The 25,888-nt window shown below is 45.4% G+C and overlaps 1 protein-coding gene across 1 annotated transcript; it reads left to right on the plus strand.

Annotated features, from left to right (window-relative positions):
• The first annotated feature begins 1,069 nt into the window (after positions 1–1,069).
• FAM83D (family with sequence similarity 83 member D) lies at positions 1,070–25,673 on the plus strand. Its single transcript, XM_036322610.1, has 4 exons — positions 1,070–1,619; positions 17,023–17,190; positions 22,061–22,185; positions 24,243–25,673. Exons 1-4 carry the CDS (start codon positions 1,143–1,145, stop codon positions 25,213–25,215), a joined length of 1,743 nt encoding a protein of 580 aa, XP_036178503.1. The 5' UTR covers positions 1,070–1,142; the 3' UTR covers positions 25,216–25,673.
• Positions 25,674–25,888: the final 215 nt, after the last annotated feature.

Raw genomic sequence — 25,888 nt, forward strand, 5'->3', positions numbered from 1 at the left:
TAGTGGGGTCGAGAGAGGGTTGTTTTAAGATGAAAAATATTTCAGCATGTTTGAATGCTGATAGGAATGAACCAGTAAAGAAGGGAAATGGATGATCCTGGAGAGAGGAGAGAATGGTTGGAGTGATACAGGTTAGTAGTTGGGGGCTGGCAGCTAGGGCCCAAATGGAGGGGACTGTTGATCAATAGTCGCAGAAGGCCCAGTCTGTAGGCAGAGACGAAGAGGATGTGATTAGAGCATGTGCAAGTTCTCTCTGATCGCTTCTATTTTTCTCAGTGGAATAGGAAGCAAACTAAGAATAAGAGAGAGGAAACGGTAGAATGAATGAAGGGAATGTAGGCTAGCAGGCACTTGAGATAATAAATTTAAAGCACAATTAGCCAACCTGCACAACTAGGTGCAGGTGGAAAGTAGGTGGAGAGTGGGGTTGGAGTTTTGCCAGGCAAAAACACGATGAAGTGAGAGAAGAGAAAGCTACCTAAGGGTGTAATCAAAGGAGGGGTATGACGATAGCCCGCCATTTTCGAATGAATGATTAAGTGCAGGAGACATGGCTGGTCACGCCCAGGCTCTGAGAACCCAGGAGCACCGCGGTCAGTGTACCTGGGGAGCAGGCGCCTGCCTCTCCAAGTGCCTAGGTCAGATCGCGCCCGGCCTTGAACGGCGGGCCGGCAGGGGGCGCGCTAGGACGGCAGGGGCCAGGCTCTCTGGCTTCAGTTCGGGCTCCACTGCCTGGGCCACCACCCGGGCCCACGCGGCCATCGGGCCTGTCGCTCCTCCAGCTGACCGTGAAGAGGTCCGCGCTCCGCGGGGCCCGAGCAGGAACGACTACCCTGGAGCGGGACAGAGTCACCAAAATGAAGTTCCATGAAGCAACCCCAGAACGAGAGCAGAGCAGGACCTCTGCCCGGGAGGCGGGGCGGGGCGGGGCGGGGCCGGGCCGCGGGGCAGCCAATGCACGTCAAGGGGCGGGCCGTAGGGGCGGGCACTGCGTCTGAACTCCACCGTTAGGAGGAAACAGCCAATGGGAAAGCCGGGGCGGGGCGGCGCGGCCAATGGCGCGGGCCAGTTTGATTCAAAGGGGCTATAAAGAGGCCTGCCCGTCCTTGCTCTTCCGAGCTCCGTAGGGCCTGAGCGCTGCCATGGCTTTGTTGCCGGAGGGACTGGACGAGCTGCCCGCCGCCTGCCTGTCGCCGTGCGGGCCGCCCAACCTGGCTGAGTTGTACAGCGAAACGCAGCGCCTGGCGCTCGAGGAGCTGGTGGCGGGCGGCCCCGACGCCTTCGCCGCCTTCCTGCGCCAGGAGCGCGTGGGTCGCTTCCTGAACCCCGACGAGGTGCGCTCCATTCTGCGCACGGCCGAGCGGCCCCGCGAGGAGGGCGCGGCGGCGGAGGCCGAGGACTCCTTCGGCTCGTCACAGGACTGCTCGTCCGGCACCTACTTCCCGGAGCAGTCGGACCTGGAGCCGCCGCTGCTGGAGCTCGGCTGGCCGGCCTTCTACCGGGGCGCCTACCGCGGCGCCACGCGCGTCGAGGCGCACTTCCAGCCCCGCGGCGCGGGCGCCGGCGGCCCCTACGGCTGCAAGGACGCGCTGCGCCAGCAGCTCCGCTCGGCGCGGGAGGTGAGTGGGCCGGACCGGAGACCCTCTTCAAGCAAGGAAAACGGAGGCCTCGGGAGCGCCGGGCCCCACCCTGTGTATCACCCCTCGAATTCCTGATCTTCTGGCCCCTCCTCGTGGTTGGGGATAGTGGGAGGAGTCTCAGTCGCCCAGAACCGAATTGTGCCTGAGTTCCAGCTCCTAACATTCACATCTCCTGGGAAAGGGGACCAGAAGTACCTCCATTTTCAAATTTTAGTTAAACCAAACCAGATGGCCAACTTTCCTGCACTCGATCCCACTTTCAGGGGCTTCTTAGGAGTTGCTTTACCTAGGGAAAAGTTCCTGAAAGATGGTCCCCAGGGACTGCTGTGGGCCGTTAGGAATCTGCTGTTGCTAGTCACCTCCACCTGTCTGATGTTGCAGAAAGCAAATACAGACAAGAGTGGCAGTACCTACAGAGCGTGGAGCAAGTTGCTCCCTCTGTGAATGGGTGGGGCAGGGGGTTGCTCTTTCACAGGCTGGATGATGGATGCCCCAGTTAGCAGTGGCTTCCTAAAATGCAGACCCCCAGCATTAGGTCGACTTACAGCGGTTTTAGTGCGATGGTCGGACTCTTAGTGTGACATGGTATTGGGGTGCAGTGGGAGGGAGGTCTTGTCTCACCAGCCAGGATGGACCTGCAGCAGGGTGCTTGGTACCTGGCAGTCAGGGAGGAAGAATGCAGCACACAAGGTGGGTAGTCTCGGCCAGGAACATGGCAGTAAAGCACTAGGTCTTAGTAAGACCAGCTAGGGGTGGCACTTGAGTGTGCCTGTGAGTTACAATATCTGTGCGTGAAGTCTGGTTGAGAGAGCCAAGTCCAGGAGCAAGCCCCAAGTCTCTCTCCCAAGGTTCCTGATGCTGGCTGCTTTTTTTTTGCCTGATGATGGGGTTGTGGCGGGTAGGGGGTACAATAGGCTAGTGCCTTGCCTTTGGGGGAGTAGATGTGAGCTCCAGCTAGGCCAGTGTCAGCTCTGTAGTGCTTCAGGTGTGCTGAGGGTCCTTTGGATGCTGCAGACACTGCGGGTTCAATGAGATTAAAAAGATAGAAAAAGGCTCCGATTGTGCGGTTGGTGTGCATTCCCAAAGCTTACCTCCAGGATGAGAACCTAGGCACTTGGGACTTGAGAAAAGGAACGAACAGGCCTCCATAAAGGAGAGAGATTGCCCTAGCCTGTTGCCCAGCTTTAATTTTTAGTGGTAGTGAAGGGGCACTGGAGCTAATGCCAGAGGGAAAACTGTCTGTAAACTCTTAGGCTGGCTTCAGAAGGGGCTGGCGCTCGGGCTCTGCTGTGCCCTGGGGCATTCTGTAATGCTGACATTCCTGGGTGGAACCTCCTGTTCCATTCTGTGCCCAAATCCAGCCACACACTAAAATCTTTAAGATTCTGTATTTGGAACCTGGGTGATTTTTAACTGATAACTGGCACATTACCTTTAAATTGGATAAGTATTTCCAGTGTCTCTCCCATGTGCCCACTACTTGCTTTTTTCAGTGTCTGCTGTGTATCGGACACTGTGTCAGGGGCTGGGGCTACGGGTGGAGGGCATGATCCTTGCCTGCACTTGAGGATTGACAGTCTGCTGTTGGGAAGCAGTGAGGCTGCTGCAGGTAGTTGGGGAGGGGGCTGAAGAAAGCCTCTCAGGAGTGGGGTGACCTTGGAGCTGCATCCCCAAGGATGGGTGTTGGGGCTTGCCAGGCCAGAGGTCAGGGACTGGCCCAGAAGCGTGAAAGGACCTGTCATGTTTGGGAGGCAGCCAAGTTCCTTAACAGCTGGAGCAGAAAGTAAGGTTGTAAGGAAGGGACAGCGGGATCTATGTGTTAGACCAGTTGTTCTCAACCTTCCTAATGCCGCGACCCTTTAATACAGTTCCTCATGTGGTGACCCCCAACCATAAAATTATTTTCGTTGCTACTCCATAACTGTAATTTTGCTACTGTTATGAATCATAATGTAAATATCTGATATGCAGGATGTATTTTTATTGTTACAAATTGAACATAATTAAAGCATAGTGATTAATCACAAAAACAATATGTAATTATATATGTGTTTTCCGATGGTCTTAGGCGACCCCTGTGAAAGGGTCATTCGACCCCCAAAGGGATCGCGACCCACAGGTTGGCGACCCACAGGTTGAGAACCGCTGTGTTAGAAGAAGGTCTGTGCTAATAATAAGGCAGTGCGGCAGCAGGGAGGTGAATTTTAGGTAGAATTTTAGGACTTGGTAGTGAGGGAGGGGGCAGGAGAGTAGGCAAAGCCAAGGAGAAGAAGGTATAGAAAGAGTTGAGGAGAGAGATTTTTTTAGCTTGATGCTACCAAATTAGAATACAGGAGAATAAGGCTGGGGGTATGGTTGGGGAGATGAGTTGGATTTGAGACCGGGCACAGAGAGGTTAAGTAACTTGCTCAAGATCATGCAGTTAGTCGGGGACAGAGCTGGGCTCAAGCCCAAGACTGCCTGGCTCCTGACCCCATGCTCTCAGTTACTGCTCCACATGTCCTCCGTGCTGTGAGGAAGGATTGCCACATTGGTAGTTTTCAGCAGGCTGAAGATTTTTCCATTTCTTAAGATTTGAACTTCTAATTTCCACATGACACATCTTATGAACAGAAAATGACAATGACAGTGCTAAATCTGCCCTTTCTGGAAGAAGACTGGGCATAAGCACAAAGCAAGGTTATTTGGTAAATGGTAGTGTCTAGTTCTGGTTTTGTAGCCTGAATGAACAGTTCAGTTCTGGGATAGGTTTCATCTCCATCCAGGACTCATGCTGCTTTGTGAGCTATTCTGACATGGAAGAGGTGCTCAGAAAATAGCGTGGAGACCCATCATATGCACCTTTGATCATTCAGCTACATGCATTTGTCGGGGCCGGGGGGGGGGGGGGTGGTCGAGGGGAAGGACACCAAGGGCAGCAATGCAATAGTTCCAGTGATTCTGCCTGCTTTTCCACACAACAAGTACTTGTCCCACAGTAGGTGTGACTGGGGCTTCTGCCAATCTCTCCATTGGCTCAGTTTCTGTGTACCTTTCAAAGGGTGGGTATTCTGCCATAGTAAGTGAGGTACGATGCTTAAAAAACATGATTTATCTACGACATGGCTTCTGCATACAAGCTGACTACCTCATGCTCAGTTGAGCTTCACCAAAGCTGGACTGCTTTGGACTTTTAAAAAAATATATTTTTATTGATTTCAGAGAGGAAGGGACATATGAATATCAATGATGAGAGAGAGTCATTGATCGGCTGCTTCCTGCACATCCCACATGGGGGATCGAACCTGAAACCCAGGCATATGCCCTGGCTGGGAATTGAACTGTGACCTCCTGGTTCATAGGTCTACATTCAACCACTGAGCCATGCTGGCTGGGCTGCTTTGGACTTTTTGAGAGCACAGATGTTTGCTTCCTAAGGAATTTTCAGGGTAATTTTGAACTATATAGAATTTTCCCCTTACACACCTACTCCAAAATCTATTCCTATAAATTGTATTTTTTAAATGTCTGTTTTTTGGTTGGTTTATTTACTTCAGAGGGAGAGGGACAGAGAGATAAACACCTCTTGATGGTTTTCCTTCCCTTTCTAAAAACCCAGCCCCCTTGTATACTTCAGGCTGGAACAGAACAGAGGAAATGCAGCTGTGTATGATCAGTCCCTCTACAGGCCAGTGAAAACCTGGCGCCCGCCCCCTGCCTTTCTGGAGAGGAACTGTGCCACTCTCTGCAGGTGGAGGCTCTACCAACACTCCAATCTGAATTGTTAATTTTATAACAACAGCCTATGAAATCTAGAGAGAAAACACACAGGCAAAATTAGGTTTTGCTATGGAAATTTATGTTTTCTTTTTATTAAACCTGGAGGTGATATGGTAGTTTAAAGCTTTTTAAAAGAAATTCCAAGCAGAGAATTTCTGTTGTACTAAAAAGCTGTAAGAAACCCAGCCAGGTGTAGCTCAGCGGTTGAGCGTCAACCCAGGAACCAAGAGGTCGTCGATTCGAATCCTGGTCAGGGCATATGCCCAGGTTGTGGGCTTGATCCCCACTGGGGGGCATGCAGGAGGCAGCCAATCAATGATTCTCTCTCATCATTGATGTCTTTTTTTTTTTTAATTAAATCTTTATTGTTCAGATTATTACATTTGTTCCTCTTTTTTCCCCCCCATAACTCCCCTCCTCCCAGTTCCCGCCCCACCCTCCGCCCTCATTCCCCACCCACTGTCCTCATCCATAGGTGCACAATTTTTGTCCAGTCTCTTCCCGAATCTCCCACACCCCTTTCCCCCCCAAGAATAGTCAGTCCATTCCCTTTCTATGTCCCTGATTCTATTATAATCACCAGTTCATTCTGTTCATCAGATTATTTATTCACTTGATTCTTAGATTCACTTGTTGATAGATGCATATTTGTTGTTCATAATTTGTATCTTTACCTTTTTCTTCCTCTTCCTCTTCTTAAAGGATACCTTTCAGCATTTCATATAATCCTGGTTTGGTGGTGATGAACTCCTTTAGCTTTTCCTTATCTGTGAAGCTCTTTATCTGACCTTCAATTCTGAATGATACCTTTGCTGGATAAAGTAATCTTGGTTGTAGGTTCTTGGTATTCATCACTTTGAATATTTCTTGCCACTCCCTTCTGGCCTGCAAAGTTTCTGTTGAGAAATCAGCTGACAGTTGTATGGGTATTCCCTTGTAGGTAACTGAGTTTCTTTCTCTTGCTGTTTTTAAGATTCTCTCTTTATCTTTTGCTCTTGGCATTTTAATTATGATATGTCTTGGTGTGGTCCTCTTTGGATTCCTTTTGTTTGGGGTTCTCTGCGCTTCTTGGACCTGTAAGTCCATTTCTTTCACCAGGTGGGGGAAGTTTTCTGTCATTATTTCTTCAAATAGGTTTTCAATATCTTGCTCTCTCTCATCTTCTGGCACCCCTATAATTCTGATGTTGGTACGCTTGAAGCTGTCCCAGAGGCGCCTTACACTATCCTCGCATTTTTGGATTCTTTTTTCATTTTGCTTTTCTGGTTGGGTGTTTTTTACTTCCTCGCATTTCAAATCATTCACTTGATTCTTGCGCTCCTCTGGTCTGCTGTCGGGAGTCTGTATAATATTTGTTATTTCAGTCCGTGTATGCTTAATTTCTAGTTGGTTCCCCAATATAACATCGAGGGTCTCATTAGTTTTCTTGTAGATCTCATTAAGTGTATCGGCGGCTTCTAGACAGTTCTTGAGAGACCTTAAAAGTGTGGTTCTGAACTCTGTATCTTCCATTGACAATTTTGTCCTGTTTCTTTGTCTCAGCGTTTTGTTATGCTTCCTTGGTGCACCCCCTAGTGGTCTTTGTGCGCAGTCTTATAGTTAAACCTTGATTGTTGTAGCTAATACCAGGGAGGGTTTGACCTCCAGGCCAAGTGGCTATGAGAATCAGCTGTGTCTGCAGTGAGAGAACTTCTCTCCTCTAGGGAGGTGCTAATCCGGCAAATGCCTGTGTGCAGGGCTTGGGCGGGGCGGGTCGCACAGGATCAACAGGGTGGGCCGGAGAGAGCAGTTATGGCGGCTCTCAGTCCTGTCCCCAGGGGCTCTGCCTCTCTGAGTCCCAGCACCCGCTGCAAAGCTCGGAGAGAAAGCTGCACTCGCTCTGACCGAAGCCAGACAGTCCCGCTTCTCCCGTTTGAATCTGGGTCCCTAAAGACTCGCCTGTATCTGGAGCTCAGAGTCTGCGACTCCCTCCGGATTGTAAACGCCAACCGCGCCCTCCGCCACCAGCCCGCTCCAGGCACTCCGCACCTCAGAATTTGACTTCAGCACTGCGCCTCCTCTGAGTGTCCGTATGCGTTTCTTTCCTCCTAGTTGTAGGACTTCCACTCAGCCAGCGTTCCTGTGGTTCTGGGTGATGTCCGTTCAGTTTTTTAGTTTCACTTTTGAAGCAGTTGTTCAAGGCAGCAAACTCCGGCATTAACCTGTGCCGCCATCTTGGTTCCTCATCATTGATGTTTCTATCTCTCTTTCCCTCTCCCTTCCTCTCTGACATTAATAAAAATATGTTTAAAAAAAAAGCTGTAAGAAATTGAGAGAATATATGTCTTTTGCCTATTTATTTGTTTATTGTTAATCCTCACCGGAGGATATTTTTACATTGATCTTTTTAGAGAGAGTGGAAGAGAGAGGGAAAGACAAACACTGATGTGAGAGAAACACATCTATTGATTGCTCTCCTGCACGCACCCCGATCAGGGTAAAAAGGCCAGGGAGAAGCCTGCAACCTAGGTACATGCCCTTGACTGGAATCCGACCCTGGATTCTTTGGTCTGCAGGCCAAAGCTCTACCCACTGAGCCAAACCGGCTAAGGCTATCTTTTGCTTTTTTAGCAAGAGTATCTTCAGAAGAAGTGGCTGGTGCCCTAGGGGGTCGAAGGAAATTGACTTTGGGTTTCATGTGGTCAATGTGAGGAATTCATCAGCCAGGCTGTGTTGACCACTGGATAGGCTGACGCATCTTTGAATGTATATAGAACTTTGGTGGAATTCCAAGCATGTTGCACACGTATCCTTGCTTTATGACTATGGGTGGGAAGGGAGGGAAACTGAGGTGCAGTAGGAAGGGGTGATTGACACAAACATCCTGCTTCACGTAGAGGAAGAACTGGAATGAGAACTGGAATGACTGAGTGGCCCCTTGAGGCTGCTCATGTGCTGGGTCAGCTCCCAGCCCAGCCCATTGAGGGCGCATGAATCAGACTAGAGCTGGAAGGGGCCATGTTTGAGGAGGCAGCTCGGGTAGAATGACTTGGCCAAGAAATAGTGGCAGAATTGGGACTAAACATTAGCTGCCATAGGAGGGCTTTATGCCAGGAACTGTCAAATGTTGACATGAATTCCCTCATTGACTGAACCCTCAAACACTATAACATATAGACAGTATTATTTGCACCTTAAGTAACTTGCTAGAGGGTACATGGTGCTTGAAAGTGGAAGATCCAGGATCCATATCCAGGTTTAATTCTATAGCCTGTTCACATAATATCTTTGTTTCCCAAGACATCCTGATTTAGTCCATTTGGAATTAGCAGTACCACCTTCAGAGAAAAGGTGCCCACTGTCTAGGGCAGGGGTGGGCAAACTTTTTGACTCGAGGGCCACAATGGGTTCTTAAACTGGACCGGAGGGCCGGAACAAAAGCATGGATGGAGTGTTTGTGTGAACTAATATAAATTCAAAGTAAACATCATTACATAAAAGGTCTTTTTTTTCAATAGTTTTATTCATTTCAAACGGGCCGGATCCGGCCCGTGGGCCGTAGTTTCCCACGGCTGGTAGGGAGTTCCAAGTTTCCTTAGTGTTTGCTCTGATTTATTGCATGTTATTTGTAATCATCCTCTGTGGTGGGCTTGATCCCAGGTACTTTACTGATCCTTTCAGGATTTAGTCCAGGCTCTCAGTCATTTGCAGGCTGAACATTACTGGACTTCTTGGGAGTAATACAGTGGGGCCTTGACTTACGAGTTTAATTCGTTCCTTGACGGAGCTCATAACTCAAATTACTCGTATGTCAAATCACTGTGACGTTCGCTGCACCAACTAGTGGTGGGGTATCTGAAGCTAGCTCGTAACTCGAATTTTTTGAGCTTGCAACTCAAAGCAAAAAATCAGCCGAGAGACGGCTCGTATCCTTAGCCGGGACACTCGTAAGTCAAGGCCCCGCTGTATTTAGTTTAACACTTTACCACACAGCTCTGGAGTCACACAGACCTGGGCGGAAATTCCAGCTCCTGCATTTGCTTAAGTGTGTCACTTTGAACGAGTTACCTAATCTCTCCAAGCTTTATTTTTCTCATTTGTAAATTGGTGATAACAATTAATGGGGTTTTGAAATCTCTAGATATCTCGTAGAGCTTTTGTGCAAGAAGACATGTAGAAAAGATTCTGGTTCTATGTGAAAAGTAGCATAAACAGGGTTTTGCCCTTCCTAAAGACCAAGAATACCTGAGACTGACTCTAACTGTGTGGACCACCAAGTCCCTTGGTATAGATCAGCAAGGGATAGTTGGTAGGGTGAAGTAAGGCTTGTGGTTTTGTCACCTGATGATGTGGGATTGACACAGGTGTGGCTGCTCCAGATGTGGCTGAGGAAGTGTAGGAACAGTATGGGGTACCAGGCATGACTAATTTGCAGTGAGTTTCAGGTGGATGTTGACACTGGAATAGACTCTCAAAAGTCAACACTTAGAGAGTTTCTAGCCCTAAGAAAGTGGGCAGGCTCTATGCAGCAGAGGCTGGGGCAGGGCAGGGCCCACAGTGACCGTGCAGGCACTTGATGGCCATGGGATGCCCGCCTTCCTGATGTCTCTCCTTTGTCCATCCCTGAATTATTCCTCAGGGAGGAAGCAGTGACTGGCTTCTATGCCTCTGTCAAGTCCAGATGTACTTTTGGGGCCCTGCAGCATGAACACCAACACCTAGGAGATGTGTCTGGCCTTGGAAAGCAGGCACCTGGCTGGCTGGTGAATGAGTCCAGGTCATTGCTCAGCTCACTGAAGAGACTGTTCCCTCAGAGATTTGAGAGGCCTCAGGTCTAGTTCTACTCTGCAGAGCTTGGTTGCATGGGGACTGGTGGGACTGAGGAGGGAGAGTATAGGGGAGCAGGGCTTGGGTCTTGAAGGAAGGAAGGAGGGATTTCCTACTGATTGCTTAAATGTAGAGGGCTGTTCCTTCTACAGAAGTCTTGAGTCCTGCTCTAGCCCAGCTGGCATGGCTTAGTGGATTGAGCGTTGTCCCGTGCACCATAGAGGTCACTGGTTCTATTCTTTGTCAGGGCATATGCCCAGGTTGTGGGCTTGATCCACAGTAGAGGGTGTGCAGGAGGCAGTTGATCTATGTTTCTCTATCATCAATGTTTCCTATCTTTTCTCCTCCCTTCCTCTTTCTATAAAAATTCAATAAAAACATACTTTAAAAAGGAGTCCTGCTCTAGTAAGGATACAGGGGAGTCAGGAAGACATGCCTCCATCTATCCTCTAAATACCCTGTGGGTGCTGCGGACCAGCATTCAAACCAGTTATTTTCAGTACACACAGGAAGGGTTGAGGCTTTAAAACCAAACGGTGAAACATAACAAAGCTGTTGTTTGTACAGTTGTCTTATGGAGTTGTGACTCTAAATTCTGTTTGGCAGGTGATTTATACTAATGGCCCTGCTCCTGAGTCCCTGCCTCCAGCAGTTCTCAACCATCTCTAACCTCGCCAGCTGGGCTGGCTTCCTTGGTGCATGTCCATTGGCCCCATCACACTGTCTTAACCCTGGCTCATCTCCTGTGTCCCTCAGTAGTAGGGTTTCTTGAGGACATTGATTGACAACCCTAGGTCCTCAAAGCCCAGCACCACGCCAGGCTTATGGTTGGCTCACTGGATGTTTGAAGGAATAGTGGGATATAAGAGAAGCAAGCAGGTATCTGTCTTCTAGCTTTCTCTTGTGAGCTTTACACTCATTCTTACACCTGTGCATATAGAACCCCCTTATGAAGGTTTTACTGCCAGGTTTTGTTTTTTTTGACTGTCTTTGTTTTTTATTATTGTTGTTTAAAGTATTACAAATAGTAGTATATATGCCTCCTTTTTCCCCCATTGACCTCACCCCAGCCTCCCTCACGCCCCAGCACATGCCATCCCTGCCCCGGCCCTCCCCCCGTGTCTGGGTCCACTGGTTAGGCTTATATGCGTGCATACAAGTCCTTTGATTGATCACTTACCCCCACCCCCCAACCCTCCCCTGTCTTCCCACTGAAGTTTGAAAGTCTGTTCGATGCTTTTTTGTCTCTGTATCTATTTTTGTTCATCAGTTTATGATGTTCATTGTATTCCAAAATGAGTGAAATCTTGCAATATTTATCTTCCTCTGACTGGTTTATTTCACTTAACATAATGCTCTCCAGTTCCATCCATGCTGTGGCAAATGGTAAGAATTCCTTCTTTTTTACAGCAGCATAGTATTCCATCATGTAGATGTACCACAGTTTTCTAATCCATTCATCTACAGATGGGCACTTAGGCTACTTCCAAGTCTTAGCTATGGTGAATTGTGCTGCTATGAACATAGGGGGCATATAACCTTTCGGATTGGTATTTCTGTTTTCTTGGGATATATTCCTAGAAGTGGGATTACTGGGTCAAATGAAAGTTCCATTTTTAATTTTTTGAGGAAACTCCATACTGTTTTCCACAGTGGCTGCACCAGTCTGCATTCCCACCAGCAGTGCATGAGGGTTCCTTTTTCTCTACATCCTTGCCAGCACTTGTCATTTGTTGATTTGTTGATGATAGCAATTCTGACAGGTGTGAGATGGTATCTCATTGTTGTTTTGATTTGCATCTCTCGGATAATTAGTGACTTTGAGCATGCTTTCATATGTCTCTTGGCCTTCTGTATGTCTTCTTTCGAAAAGTGTCTATTTAGGTCCTTTGCCATTTTTTTTTAATTATTAAATCTTTATTGTTCAGATTATTACATTTGTTCCTCTTTTTTTCCCCCCATAGCTCCCCTCCACCCAGTTCCCACCTCACCCTCTGCCCTTACCCCCCCACTGTCCTCATCCATAGGTGCACAATTTTTGTCCAGTCTCTTCCCGAATCTCCCACACCCCTTTCCCCCCCAAGAATAGTCAGTCCATTCCCTTTCTATGTCCCTGATTCTGTTATAATCACCAGTTCATTCTGTTCATCAGATTATTTATTCACTTGATTCTTAGATTCACTTGTTGATAGATGCATATTTGTTGTTCATAATTAGTATCTTTACCTTTTTCTTCCTCTTCCTCTTCTTAAAGGATACCTTTCAGCATTTCATATAATACTGGTTTGATGGTGATGAACTCCTTTAGCTTTTCCTTATCTGTGAAGCTCTTTATCTGACCTTCAATTCTGAATGATACCTTTGCTGGATAAAGTAATCTTGGTTGTAGGTTCTTGGCATTCATCACTTTGAATATTTCTTGCCACTCCCTTCTGGCCTGCAAAGTTTCTGTTGAGAAATCAGCTGACAGTCGTATGGGTATTCCCTTGTAGGTAACTGAGTTTCTTTCTCTTGCTGCTTTTAAGATTCTCTCTTTGTCTTTTGCTGTTGGCATTTTAATTATGATGTGTCTTTGGATTCCTTTTGTTTGGGGTTCTCTGCGCTTCCTGGACTTGTAAGTCTATTTCTTTCACCAGGTAGGGGAAGTTTTCTGTCATTATTTCTTCAAATAGGTTTTCAATATCTTGGTCTCTCTCATCTTCTGGCACCCCTATAATTCTGATGTTGGTACGCTTGAAACTGTCCCAGAGGCTCCTTACACTATCTTCGTATTTTTGGATTCTTTTTTCATTTTGCTTTTCTGGTTGGGTGTTTTTTGCTTCCTCGCATTTCAGATCTTTGCCTTGATTCTTGCGCTCCTCTGGTCTGCTGTTGGGAGTCTCTATAATATTCGTTACTTCAGTCAGTGTATGCTTAATTTCTAGTTGGTTCTTTATCATAACATCGAGGGTCTCATTAGATTTCTTGTAGATCTCAATAACTTTATTGGCGGCTTCTAGACAGTTCTTGAGAGACCTTAAAAGTGTGGTTCTGAACTCAATATCCTCCATTGACAGTTTTGTCCTGTTTCTTTGTCTCCGCATTTTTTATGCTTTCTTGGTGCACCCCCTAGTGGTCTTTGTGCGCAGTCTTGTTGTAGTTAAGCCTTGATTGTTGTAGCTAATACTGGGGGGATTTGACCTCCAGGCCAACTGGCTGTGAGAATCAGCTGTGTCTGCAGTGGGAAAACTTCTGCAGAGGGCTTGGGCGGGGCGGGTCGCACGGGATCAACAGAGAGGGTGGAGGGAGCAGTTATGGCTGCTCTCAGTCCTGTCCCCAGAGGCTCTGCCTCTCAGAGTCCCAGCAACCGCTGAAACCTCGGAGAGAAAGCTGCCCTCGCATTCCGACCGATGCCAGACAGTCCCGCTTCTCCCGTTTGAGTCTGGGTCCCTAGAGACTCGCCCAGAACTGGAGCTCAGAATCTGAGCCCCCCTCCCGATTGAAAACGACAACCGCACCCTCAGCTACCAGCCCGCTGCGCGCACCTCCCCACCTTTGTATTTTCCGCACTGCGCCTCCTCTGAGTCTCGTATGCTGTTCTCTTTCCTTCTAGTTGAAGAATTTCCCCTCAGCCAGTCTTCCTGTGGTTCTGGGCGATGTCCGTTCCGTCTTTTAGTTGTATTTTTGAAGTGGTTGTTCAAGGCAGCTAACTGGTGTTTACCTATGCCGCCATCTTGGTTTTTTCCAAAAAAACTTTACTGCCAGTTTTGAAGCTTTTCTCTCAAGCTTCTTTCTTTTTCTGTTTGTGTAAACCTGAATCTTCCTCTGCCTCTTCCCACCCTTCCTTCCCTCTTCTTTCCTCCTGCAGTCCATGCAGTCCATTGCTTGGCTCTCCCATGGCCCCTTTCCTCTTTAATCCTCATTGCTTCCATCATCAAAACCTCTATCACATTTAAAAAATAAAGTGTTCCTGAACCTAAAGGTATCTAAGTGCCTGCTGTGCTGTGGGCACTTGGATACATGGACCTGTGTTGGAGGAGGTGGGGCCAGATCTCCAGCCTACCCCTTCCTTTCTCCCAGCATCAGACTCTTCTGTCACTTGGGGTCTTCACTTTGAACTCATTACTCTTCTTAACCCCCTTTCCCTCAACTGCCTGTGTGATACTGATTCCTTGGTTGGCATTCAAGGCCTTCTGTGACCTTGCTCATTGACCTGTCTCTCAGTCATGTCCTGTTGCTCCCTTTTGTGCATACTCCACGTGCCAGCCAAACTGGTACATACCCATTATTTCCTACTTCTTCTTCTGTCATCACATGGCTTCCTGCCAGAATGTCCTCCCCTTCACTTTTCCCCTGTCCGAATCTTGTCCTTATTTGTGATTCAGCTCAAGTGCCCTCCTCCAGGGATCTTCCTCCGCTCTTATTTGGTAAACAGTGAGTGCTGTGGTGCGTCCACCGCTGCAGGGCAGATGCTGTACTGTCCCTGCTCTCCATAGTGTCCCCTAATCTCATTGTCTCTAACAGCACATAACCTTTTTCTTCCCTGCATCCCATGTCCTCTCTTTGCAGACAAGTTGTGTCTAGGTCAAATTCTTTACAGCCACCTTTCTGCCTAGCACAAGGATTCAGCTCGCAGTAGACTCCGAAGGGGTGCTGGATGCATAATTGAACAAAGTTTCAAGGCTTTGTCTCATTTAATCCTCACAACAGCCCTTTGACGTAGATGCTAATATTATCCATATCTTCCAGAGGAGAAAAACGAGGCTCAAAGACTGAGCAGTTTGCCCAGGGTCACACAACTAGTAAACCACAGAGCTGGGATTTGTGTGCCCAGGACTTTTCTGCCTTTTAACCATTGCTATGTGACCTCAATGAATGGGGTAGGTACAACTCCAGATAGGATGTATAAAGCCCATCAGAGGATATAGACTTCTGAAGATGCCACCAATTCAGAAAGAACTCTTTATTTTTTAAATTACTGTGCCCAGTGGGTTTCACTGTACCCTTTACCAGGAATAGCTCACAGCTGGGGTTTCATCCAGATTGGGGAAGATTCGGGGGCTGCGTGGAGGTGCGCAAAGGGTGGGAAATGGGTACATCTGTAATAGTGTCAGCAATAAAAATAAGTTAAAAACAAAAATTGGGGAGGGGGGAAATGGGGAGAAGCAGCCAGAGAGATAAATTGATCTTTCCAGATTCTCTCGTAGCAGTGACTTCCCAGGAGCTGGCATTTCAAGGTCCCTCCTCCTGGTAGATGAGACTCTGGGTGTTGGAGAAAGACAGCAAAATTGCCTTTCTGTCTCTGCACTTCTTTAACCTCTTCCCCTACCCCCTAAGTACTTAAGGGGTAAATACTGTTAGGTACTGTCCTGAGTCCTCTCGGGCCAGAGATTGAATCAGTCCTGTCCAAATGAGACCTGTAAATACTTTAAAGTTCAAAACAAAGAGTTAACATGATTCAAAAAGACATTTTTACTGTTGAGGTTGGGAGGAGAGAGAAGCCCTCACAGCCGCAGACTGTAAAAGGCTCCAAGCCTTGGCTTCGGGGGACAGTTTTCTTAGCTTACACCCCCACTTATGACTCCATTTGCAGGGACTTGTTTCTAAGCCTGGATGTTTTACATCCCCATGGCCCTGCCAGGAATTAGCTGAGGGCCACAGTTTAAACCTGAAAAGGGTATGATTAGAGGCTTTGTGTCTGGAGCAGTCTGTCTTTAGCAAGGAAAGCTGGGAGCTGGCGGATGCCTCCCTGTGTTGAACTGTCTGAATAGCTCAAACTCTGGACTAGTAAAGTGATTCAACAGACATTTAAAGAGACCTTTTGTGCCTTGCATTTCATGTAACATAATAATTTAGTTCTCACTACAAACCTATTTTGCAGCTAAGGATACAGACAGTGGAAACAGCTGTAATTTTCCCAAAGATACCTGACTGAGGCATCTCTTAACTGTAGTCTAATGGGGAGAAAAAGGGACTGGTTAAGCTTCAGGACAGAATCCTTAGGATATATTTCCATATTCCTGTTCTTGTGATGTATACTGTGGACAGATAGATAATCAACATAATCAAGAACCAGAGACCACCTATTAAAAGGGGAGACTGGTGCTGTGGGAGCCATTTGGTTGGATCCTGGCTAGTGGAGGGAGTAGAATATTATGAAGATTTGGTATCAGTGTTAGAGGCACAAGTGGGAGGATCTGCTTGCCTGGTATGGTCATTTCCAAGCTCTGAGTTGGTGGTGGATGGGGTGGGCCTGTCTCAGTTGTAACAAAAACTCAGAGCTTATGATCCAAAATCAGACAATACTCAAAATCACAGACTTAGAGAATGCTACACCCAGAAGGGGCTCAGAGAATCTAAGGTTTTGTTTACTTTTACAGACAGGAAACTGAAGCCAGTGTGGAAGCAACAGGCCTAAAGAGAATGGTGTGTTAGCCACAGAATCTAGACAGGTTGCTGGTCTGAGCTGAGCCTATAGGACGGGAAGGGGGTTTAGTAAAAGAAGAGAAGTTGAATGGAACAGGATCATAGGAGGTCAGGGCAGTGGATTAACGTATGTTTCTGAGAAATTAGCCAGTGTGGAGGGGAGTGGCTAGGAAGCAGTTGGGAGGGTTAGCTAGGCCAAGTCCAGATTTGTAGGATACAGTGACAACAGTGTCTTTGGAGATGGAGGGGAGTCCACAGTGAGGGGAAAATCAATACTGCAGAAGGAGAAGAAAGGATGTCATAGCATGGGGATCCTTTACCAGCTATGAGATAGGGTCCAGAGCCCGCACAAGGAGCTGCAGATGGTGGTGGTACGAGCTGACAGCTTGCCCTTCCTCACCCGACCCTGCAGGTGATTGCCGTGGTGATGGATGTATTCACAGACATCGACATCTTCAGAGATCTGCAGGAAATATGTCGGAAACAGGGAGTTGCTGTATACATCCTTCTGGACCAGGCTCTGCTCTCTCAGTTTTTGGATATGTGTATGGATCTGAAAGTTCATCCTGAACAAGAAAAGGTTTGTGTTACACTGTGTCTGATTTAACCACAATCAAAAATAGGACCTAGCTACATAGCAGTCGGCAGTGGTATCCCCATTATAAGAGAGGGAACTGAGGCCATGAACAAGGTGATTGATTTGCCTGAAGTCTCACAGAAAAGAAACGACAGTCAGGATTCAAGTCATTGTCCCTCCCTCACATCATGCTGCCTCCTAACTAGGAGCCTGACTGTTCACGTCAAGAGGCTGCCTTGGATGCTGCTGCTTTTGACTGTAGTGTTGGTAGGTTCTCTTTTTAATCATAATGACCACATTTATGGTGTCCTGGGCACTGGCCTGGGCTCTTGACAAATGTTAGTCAATTTAATCCTCACAAAAGCCTTATCGAGTAAGTGGCAGGAAGGGGTGACACAGAGAAACCAGTGTCTACAACTGGAAAGTTAGTGGGACTGAGGTTTGACTCCCCATCTACCATCACTGTCCCGTGGTGTCTCTCATGTCTCATTATAAAATTAGGCCTTTTATGGCCTTTGTTCTGAGCAGACTGTATTTAAATCTAAGGTTAGCCCTGGCTGGTTTGGGTCAGTGGATAGAGAGTCGGCCTGCAGACTGAAGGGTCCCGGGTTTGATTCCTGTCAAGGGCACATGCCTGGGTTGCAGGCTCGATCCCCAATAAGGGGCGTGCAGGATGCAGCCCATCCATGATTCTCTCTCATCACTGATATTTCTCTCTCTTTGTCTCCTTCTCCCTTTCTCTCTGAAATCAATAAAAATATATTTTAAAAAAATCTAAGGTTGGCCCTGGCTGGTTTGGCTCAGTGGATAGAGTGTCAGCCTGCAGACTGAAGGGTCCCGGATTCGATTCCGGTCAAGGGCACATGCCTGGGTTGCGGGCTCAATCCCCGATGGGGGGCGTGCAGGAGGCAGCCAGTCGATGATTCTCTCTCATCATTGATGTTTCTATCTCTCTCTCTCCCTCTCCCTTCCTCTCTGAAATCAATAAAAATAAAAATAAATAAAAAATAAAAATCTAAGGTGGTACAACTTAACTAGCTTGCTCTCTTTAGTGGAAAGAGGCAAGAAAAATAGTCATACTTATTACACCAATCTTTTTTTTTTTTTAAATCAACTTGTGAGCTTCAGAATTTAATTTATCACCTTAGTTCATTGCCTATGAGCACCTACTATGAGCTATTCTAGGTACTGGAAATAAAACAGTCAGCAGAATGAACAAAAAGTATGGGTAATTGCATGTGGACATACAGTTGCTGCCTTGTTGTTTTTTTTTAAAGTATTGAATCTTTTTTTAAAAAAATATATTTTATTGATTTTTTTACAGAGAGGAAGGGAGAAGGATAGAGAGTTAGAAACATCGATCAGTTGCCTCCTGCACACCGCCCACTGGGGATGTGCCTGCAACCAAGGTACATGCCCTTGACCGGAATTGAACCCAGGACCTTTTATCCTCTCTATCCACTGAGCCAAACCGGTCAGGGCTGCTGCCTTGTTCTTATCAAGCAATTTGGTTTTGCAAAATTTTAGCTATTTAACCTCTCCCAAAGAGTTCTTGTTGGTTGTTTTCCCTAATGAGGAAACCAAGGATTGGGTTTAATTAGATAATTTTCAACTTGTTGCTAATGCTACAAAGCAAATCACGGTGGAGGTAGGATTGTAGTGTGGAGACCCAAAGAAATGAACCAGCCATGTGACCCAACAATCAAATGAAAAATGAGATCAGGTCAACCCAAGGAATATGCAAATCAGGCATGGAAAAGTACATTGTCCTGTAGCCAAATGTTCATCTATGACTGCTCACAGAGAACCATGTGAGGACATTGAAGGCATCAGTGTTTAATTTTAAGGCACTCGTTCTGTAATTAAGGTGGTATGTTATCAGCAGGAAAATCACAGATTAGTTCTAGCCACCACTTTGGTCAAGTGATTGTCTGTGATTCATCTACTTGGCAGAAATCTAGGAGTACTGTATGCCTACTCAGTTGCCCAGTGCTGGTTGGTGTCTTTATGGTTGTCTTTTATGTCGGCAGGAGGAGTTGAAAGGAGATCTGTACCTCTGGCCTCACCAATTTTCATCATGTCTTAACTCCTTCCTACTTTCCTAGGGAAGCACCATCTTTGCTGGCTGCTTCTCACACCCGGTGTGTCTATGCTGGTGAACATGTGCCCTCACCAAGTTAGGGCTGCCTTCCTTCCTCCCCTAGGTCCTGGCTCTGCAGCTGGTTCAGATGTTGGGTGTCCTGTCTGTAGGAATTTGGTCACACATTTGTGTATAGGCCTCAAAAGTGCTTTGGCCACAATCACAGAGGCCTGTAAAACATTCTGATATAAGGGCCAAAGAGACAAGATGCACAAAATCAGGCCTAAATCTGCCTATAGTGATATTTTTTATGCTTTTTATTATATGTTGATCCTTTGAAGCTCTGCTTAGGAATCATTACCTTCTCCAGGAAGCCCTCCCCTGCCAGCTCCATATGTACCTTTGTGGAAGTTACTAGCTTTTTAAAAAAATTAATTTCCATTTTAAAACAATTTATGATTTACAGAGGAGTTACAAAAACAATATAAGAAATTCATGAGTATTTGTAGCCCAAGTTCTCTAAATGTTAACATCTTACAAATCTCAGTACAAATTTGAAAAATCAAGAAATAAACGATATAATACTATAGGGTGTCCCAAAATTCACGCAAGAAGTAATTTTGATAGAAAACAGGTTTATAATTAAAAATTGTAAATTTTTTATTGATTCATAAAGTATACAATATAGGGTTATGTATGGAATAGCACATCGGGTAAATGGCCTCCACGGCTTTGCTGGCACATACGCAAAGCTGTGGTCTTCAGTGGTCTTCATTGGTCTTCATTGTCCCTGTTCCTGGGCCATAATTGGTACTTGGTAATGCTTATCAAATTGAAGGGATTGAAATCAAAGGGCAACAGATATTAGAATCTGATTCAATAAGCCAAGTAAAATTAGGCTTTTATTTGTTGTTGTTGTTGTTGTTAATGCTCTCGCAAAATTCAAATCTTGCGTGAATTTTGGGACACCCTATATTATCTGAGCTAAAGATCTCATAAAATTCACTAATCATTCCATGGAAGTCCTTTTTCTTGTCTAGGATTCAATCCAGGATCATAGCTGGCATATAGTTGTCATGTCTCCTTTGCTTCCTCTCATCCTGAACTGTTCCTCCTTCTCTGTCTTTTGGGGTCTTGATACTTTTGAAGAACATTAGCCAGTTTTCTGTAGAATTTAGATTTCTGATGCTTCCTCATGGTTAAATTCAGATCATGCATTTTGGTAAGAATACCATTGAAATGATGTTATGTGTTGCCATAGTTTTCTTTGGTTTGCCTTTTGTTTTTATTTTTGAAGTGATAGATTCCTAGGAATTGTAGAAGTTTCCATGGATCCTTCACCCAGTTTCCCCCAATGGTTATGTAACTTATAGTACAATAGCAAAAGATGGAAATGGACATAGGTACAGTGTGTGTCTGTAGTTCTGTGCCATTTTGTCACGTGTACATATGAGCACCACTACCACCAAGATATAGAGCTGTTCTGTACCATTGAGATCTCCCTCATGCTACACCTTTATAGTCACATCCACTCCCCTCGCTATCCTCCTCCTACCATGTTTAACCCTGGAAGTCACTACTAGTTCCCCATCTCTATAATTTTATCATTTAGGGAATGTTACATAAATGGAACCATGTAGTATCTGATCTTTTGATATTGAATATTTTCCCCTCAGCATAAAGTCCTTGAGATCCATCCAAATTGTTGTGTGTATCCAGTAGTTTGTTCCTTTTAATTGCTGAGTAGTATCATGGTATGGTTGTTTAACTTTTCACCCATTGAAAAGCATTAGAATAATTTCCAGTCTTTTATTGTTATGAATGGATACTATGAATATTTGTGTACAAGTTTTTGTGTAGACATAGATTTTCACTTCTCTGGATGATTTAGTCTTGTTATAATTTTTTAATCATTCATTACTTTTCTCTTATCTAGTCCTTGCAGGTCAGGAGTGTACCTTATCACAAGAAGCATGCCTTATATCTCTTTTATCTCAAGGCCTGGTACATAGGGGCTTTCTTTGTTTATAGAGTAAATGAGAGAATCAAACAAAAATCTTAAACATTTAATTTGAATGTGTAAGATTTCTAAAAATATTTAGTTACTGATCTGCCCCAAAGAATGCAGGTTGTCTTAGTAGTTTATATACCATTGTATATACATTTACGTGTGTCATTTTACAAAGATAATTATTCATATACATGCAGTATATAATCCCAGAGTGATTCCATTGTACTTTTCTGGTAAATACATACTTGTAGGAAATATGACATTGCTGATTAAGCCACATGTGATATGAAAGTTTGCTGCCTCAAGTCCTGTATTAGAAAAGGCTTATTGTATGTTCTCTAGACCCATTGTTGTGTGTGGGTGAGGATGGGTTGTTTACTGGTGATTCTATTAGACAAAAGTAGGAGAAATATCAACTTAGCTTCTTTAAACCTTTGTTAAGATGTTACTTATTACTAGTGTGTTTCCTTTGATAATTTAATCCCCCATGTTTTATTTAAAAAGTCATTTCCTAGATTCTATTGTTTAGTATCATCAAAAAGTGAGTCTTCTTTTAGAGTACATGTACACATGAACTAAGGGTCTCAAAAATAAAGATAAGAAATGGGCATATGAGAAGCTGGACTAAATGTGAAGCATTAGTTGAGCTCCTGAATGGGGACTGTGAACCATTCATTGGCCAATAAATTTGTCTGTTTGGGAATTGTAAACTAAGCCCTCTTGTCTTAATCATTTGTTCACTAGATTATTCATTTCTTTTTTCCACACTCTCCTGCCAACAGCTGATGACAGTTCGGACTATTACAGGAAATATCTACTATGCAAGATCAGGAACTAAAATTGTTGGGAAGGTTCATGAAAAGTTCACATTGATTGATGGCATTCGAGTGGCTACAGGCTCCTACAGGTAAGTTTCCCACCTGCCCATGCTTATTAATCTAAATTTTTTAGGAGGAGCATGCTATGTAAAGGCAGAAGCTTCCCCACCCTCCCATCCCCCAACACCAGGCTTTATGGCCAGGCATTCTGAGATGAGTGCATCTGTATGTGAGTAGGTTAATCAATACCTCCTCCTACAGAAGGTAGTTGAGGTTGGGGTCACCTCCCCTGCCCTGTGGTCTACAGAACTGAAGTGCAGAGGTTGAAATTTGTCTGGAGACCCCATGGCGAGCAAATCTTAGATTCAAGCCGCAGCTAGGCCCACAGTGGATGAATTAGGAATAACAGTGACAGTACCAGTCTCAAGTCTGGTTCCTGGGTACTTTGAACACCTTGTCCCTGCTCACTTGGTGGTAAGGGCAATCTCAGCCATGGGCATCAGAGTAGAGGGCAAAGCTGACGCTGTCAGCTTACACGTAACTCCTTCACCTTGCTTCAAGGCTTGTAATCTTGTGCTTTAGAAAGTACTGATCCATGTTCTGCCTCCACCTTTGAAGTCTCACATTGGCAACGGCATCTTAAGGAGAGTGCAGAGAAGTTGAATAGAGGGTGGAGGTAATGAGTGGTTAACACTAATCTCCAGAAGTTAAGACATGCCGTTTTTTCTCCTACGGCTTCGATGTTTGGCCAGCTCTACATTTGATCGTCTGATGGGGTGCATGAGGTGTGTCTGTAGAGTTTAAAAATGAAAAGCTCATTTTTTAAGAAACACATTCCTGAGTGATAATTATGTGTCAGCCCTGAGTAAAGGTGGAAAGATTTGTGGACGATGAAGGTGGTAAGATGAAGAAAGCCTTGATGCCTTACTTCTCAAACAGTTCCTTCAATGCTGGGGGAAAAGTCACACTCTTCCTGAAACTTCCTTTCATAAGAAATTTTTAAATAACTGGAGGAATCTAGATTTTTCACCCAAAGTAGGTTTGATCTGTATTAGCCAAACTTAGCTCAACTGGTTTTTGGCTATTCTAAAATATAAAAACTACCCACTACAGATGCAGTATACTACCATTGAGGATAAAGATGATGATAGCTTTCATTTGTTACAGACATTTTTATAATCCTGGGATAGATAGGTGATCTCATTGAGGGTTTTCAAAAGACTCTTCTCTCTCAGTGGGGTGATTGCAAGTGCAGAAAGCTAACTCAAACTAAGCAGATGGAATTTTTTGACTCCTGTGACTTAGAAATGTCGAAAGATTTTCAGCTCTTTTTGACCTAGAAGCCATCCCTTTATCTGAACACTGTCTTCTGGTTCTTCTTTTCTCCAGTTGGTCTTTAGTCTCAGTCAGCTCTCCATTTGAAGGCATAGATCTAGGCTTTCTCATGTGGCCTTTCATAGCTGTCTCCCAAAGAGAGAGACTTTATTTCTTCAGCACTGCTTTTAATCCTTGAAAAATTACTTGGCCTGAGGTGGGTCACATGTCCACCCTGGGTAGCTCCCCGTATCCAAGGGGATAGGATAGTCTGGCCATCCTGGTAATATGCTCTTGTAATTGGAGAGGCGCATAAATGAAGACCTTCTTGGCGAGGATAGAGGTGGGTTCGTCACCAGAGGAAGGAGGAGGAATGCTGGACAGTCAGGGGCACATGGCCTGCTCCGCTCTGAATGTGCTTCCAGCAATAGCGTCACGGTTAGAATAACAGCACTGCGCTGGCCATACTTAAGGACTGGGCCTGGTCTGGGGTCCACCACAGTTTCCTTCTATGAAACCACTAGCCGTTTCCTCACTTCGAAAATGAGGGCACTGACCAAATACTTTAGAAATCCTTTCTAGTTTTTAAAAACTGAGGTTGAGGGTGTGTAGGTTGTAGTGTGTTGGTTAAACAGTTGGTTTTTTAACATTTATGTTAACCCATATATGTCATATGCCTGTGTTAAGGCTGAATTTACACTACATGATAGGTATGCTGTCAGAGTTATGAATCTTACGTAGCAGGATATCTGGGCTTTATTACTCAGATTGACATAAGAAAAGACTAAAGTTGCTTATTCTTACCAGTGTCTGTTTGTTTTTAATCCTCAAGTTTTACATGGACAGATGGCAAATTAAATAGCAGTAATTTGGTCATTCTGTCCGGCCAAGTGGTTGAACACTTTGATCTGGAGTTCCGAATCCTGTATGCACAGTCGAAGCCCATCAGCTCCAAACTCCTGTCCAGCTTCCAGATCAGCGGCAAGTTTGACCATCTAGTTGACCGGAAACCATCGTCCAAGGAGCTCACGTTGGGCAATCTGCTGCGGCAGCGGCTGGCCAGGCTCTCAAGCACCCCCAAGAAGGCCGAGCTGCTGTGTGGGGCACCCACCAAGGCCAGGGCAGAGGCCAGGCGCCACGACTCTGAGTCTTCCACCATCAGTGAGGAAGACTACTTTAACAGCCACAAGGAAGAACCAGAAGGTGGAAAGGTGACTGATGCCGCCACTCAGACAGAGCCAGGAGAGGAGGTGCCAGTGGTGCGCGTGAGTGACTCGGGAACACAAACCAGCACCGCCATAACTAGTGCTGGCACCCAAACCACAGTTGCCACCAGGGCAGCGAGCTCGCAAACCATGGTTCGGTTCATGTCGGCCACCACCCAGACTGATGTGGACGAGAATGTTGTCTTTTCTCAGGGAACCCAGTCTAAAGAAGGGTCGCCTGTATCAAAGATGTCTGTCTCAAGATCTTCCAGTTTGAAATCGTACTCCTCGCTGTCTTCCCAAGGCTCTGTGGCAAGCTCCATCGGCTCCCAGACTTCCATCAGAACCACTGACCTCATCCTTTCTGGACATTCCAAGTACTGGGGCACCCCCCACTTTGACTCATTTAGAAACTTGAATAAAGAGCGGCAGTTTCACTTTTCTGCCATCAGGTCCCGGCTCCACCATATGCTGGCCATGTTGTCAAGGAGAACAGTTCTTACTGAGAACTATATTGGCTTTAATTCTGGAAATTTTACCAGAGCACCAGTTAATTTACTGGCTATTCGAGATATTACACTCTCTCCCTCCTATCAGTGACCGCTCAGTGTTCAGAGCCCCCTGGGTTCCTCCAGGCTTGCAATAGACATCACCAGAGCATCCTGCTCTGCAAAATGTCTCCTGTCCCTAATTGTTTTTCTTTTGCCTGACTTTTAGTCACCCTGATTTTCTTTGAATTCTATAAACTGCACATTATTTTACATGCTTTAATTTTGTTTTTGTCATGTATAAACTGGCTATTGGTTTTATGGTTTAAACACTATGGGTACAGTTTCTTTGCACATTTTTAACATTGATATCTCTTAAAGAGGTAAATTCTGGTAAGAGATAAAATATGTTTTGCATTTTCCTAGATTTGTGTGTTTTTCTGTTTAAGAGCTTTGAATCACTAGTTTTTATGGTCAAAATCCTGTTTAGAATAAATGGTTTCTTAATTGTCTCTTCTTTAGGATATCTGTGTTCTTAGTATTAACTAAATATAAACAACTTTTATTTGGTGATTGCTTGAGTACCTTTTTTTCCCTTTTTTTTCTTTCAGGCATTTTTCTCTTTAACTCTGGCAGTATGTCACAAGTAATGTACCTAAAGCTATTTTTGTGTGGAGAAAAGTACATGATCCAAATTGTAAAGGAAAATATTCACTTAAAAGATAGAAGACATAAAACAGCAAGCATCAGGGTCACCCCTTCCTTAGCGTTATGAATATTGACGT

Source organism: Myotis myotis, unplaced genomic scaffold (assembly GCF_014108235.1).
Source record: "Myotis myotis isolate mMyoMyo1 unplaced genomic scaffold, mMyoMyo1.p scaffold_m19_p_9, whole genome shotgun sequence".
Classification (NCBI taxonomy): Eukaryota; Metazoa; Chordata; class Mammalia; order Chiroptera; family Vespertilionidae; genus Myotis; species Myotis myotis.

Coding starts and splice junctions, on each gene's coding strand:
- FAM83D (XM_036322610.1), top strand. CDS start 1,143: ATGGCTTTGTTGCCGGAGGGACTGGACGAGCTGCCCGCCGCCTGCCTG. Junction 1,620..17,022: donor AGCTCCGCTCGGCGCGGGAG/GTGAGTGGGCCG, acceptor CCGACCCTGCAG/GTGATTGCCGTGGTGATGGA. Junction 17,191..22,060: donor TTCATCCTGAACAAGAAAAG/GTTTGTGTTACA, acceptor TCCTGCCAACAG/CTGATGACAGTTCGGACTAT.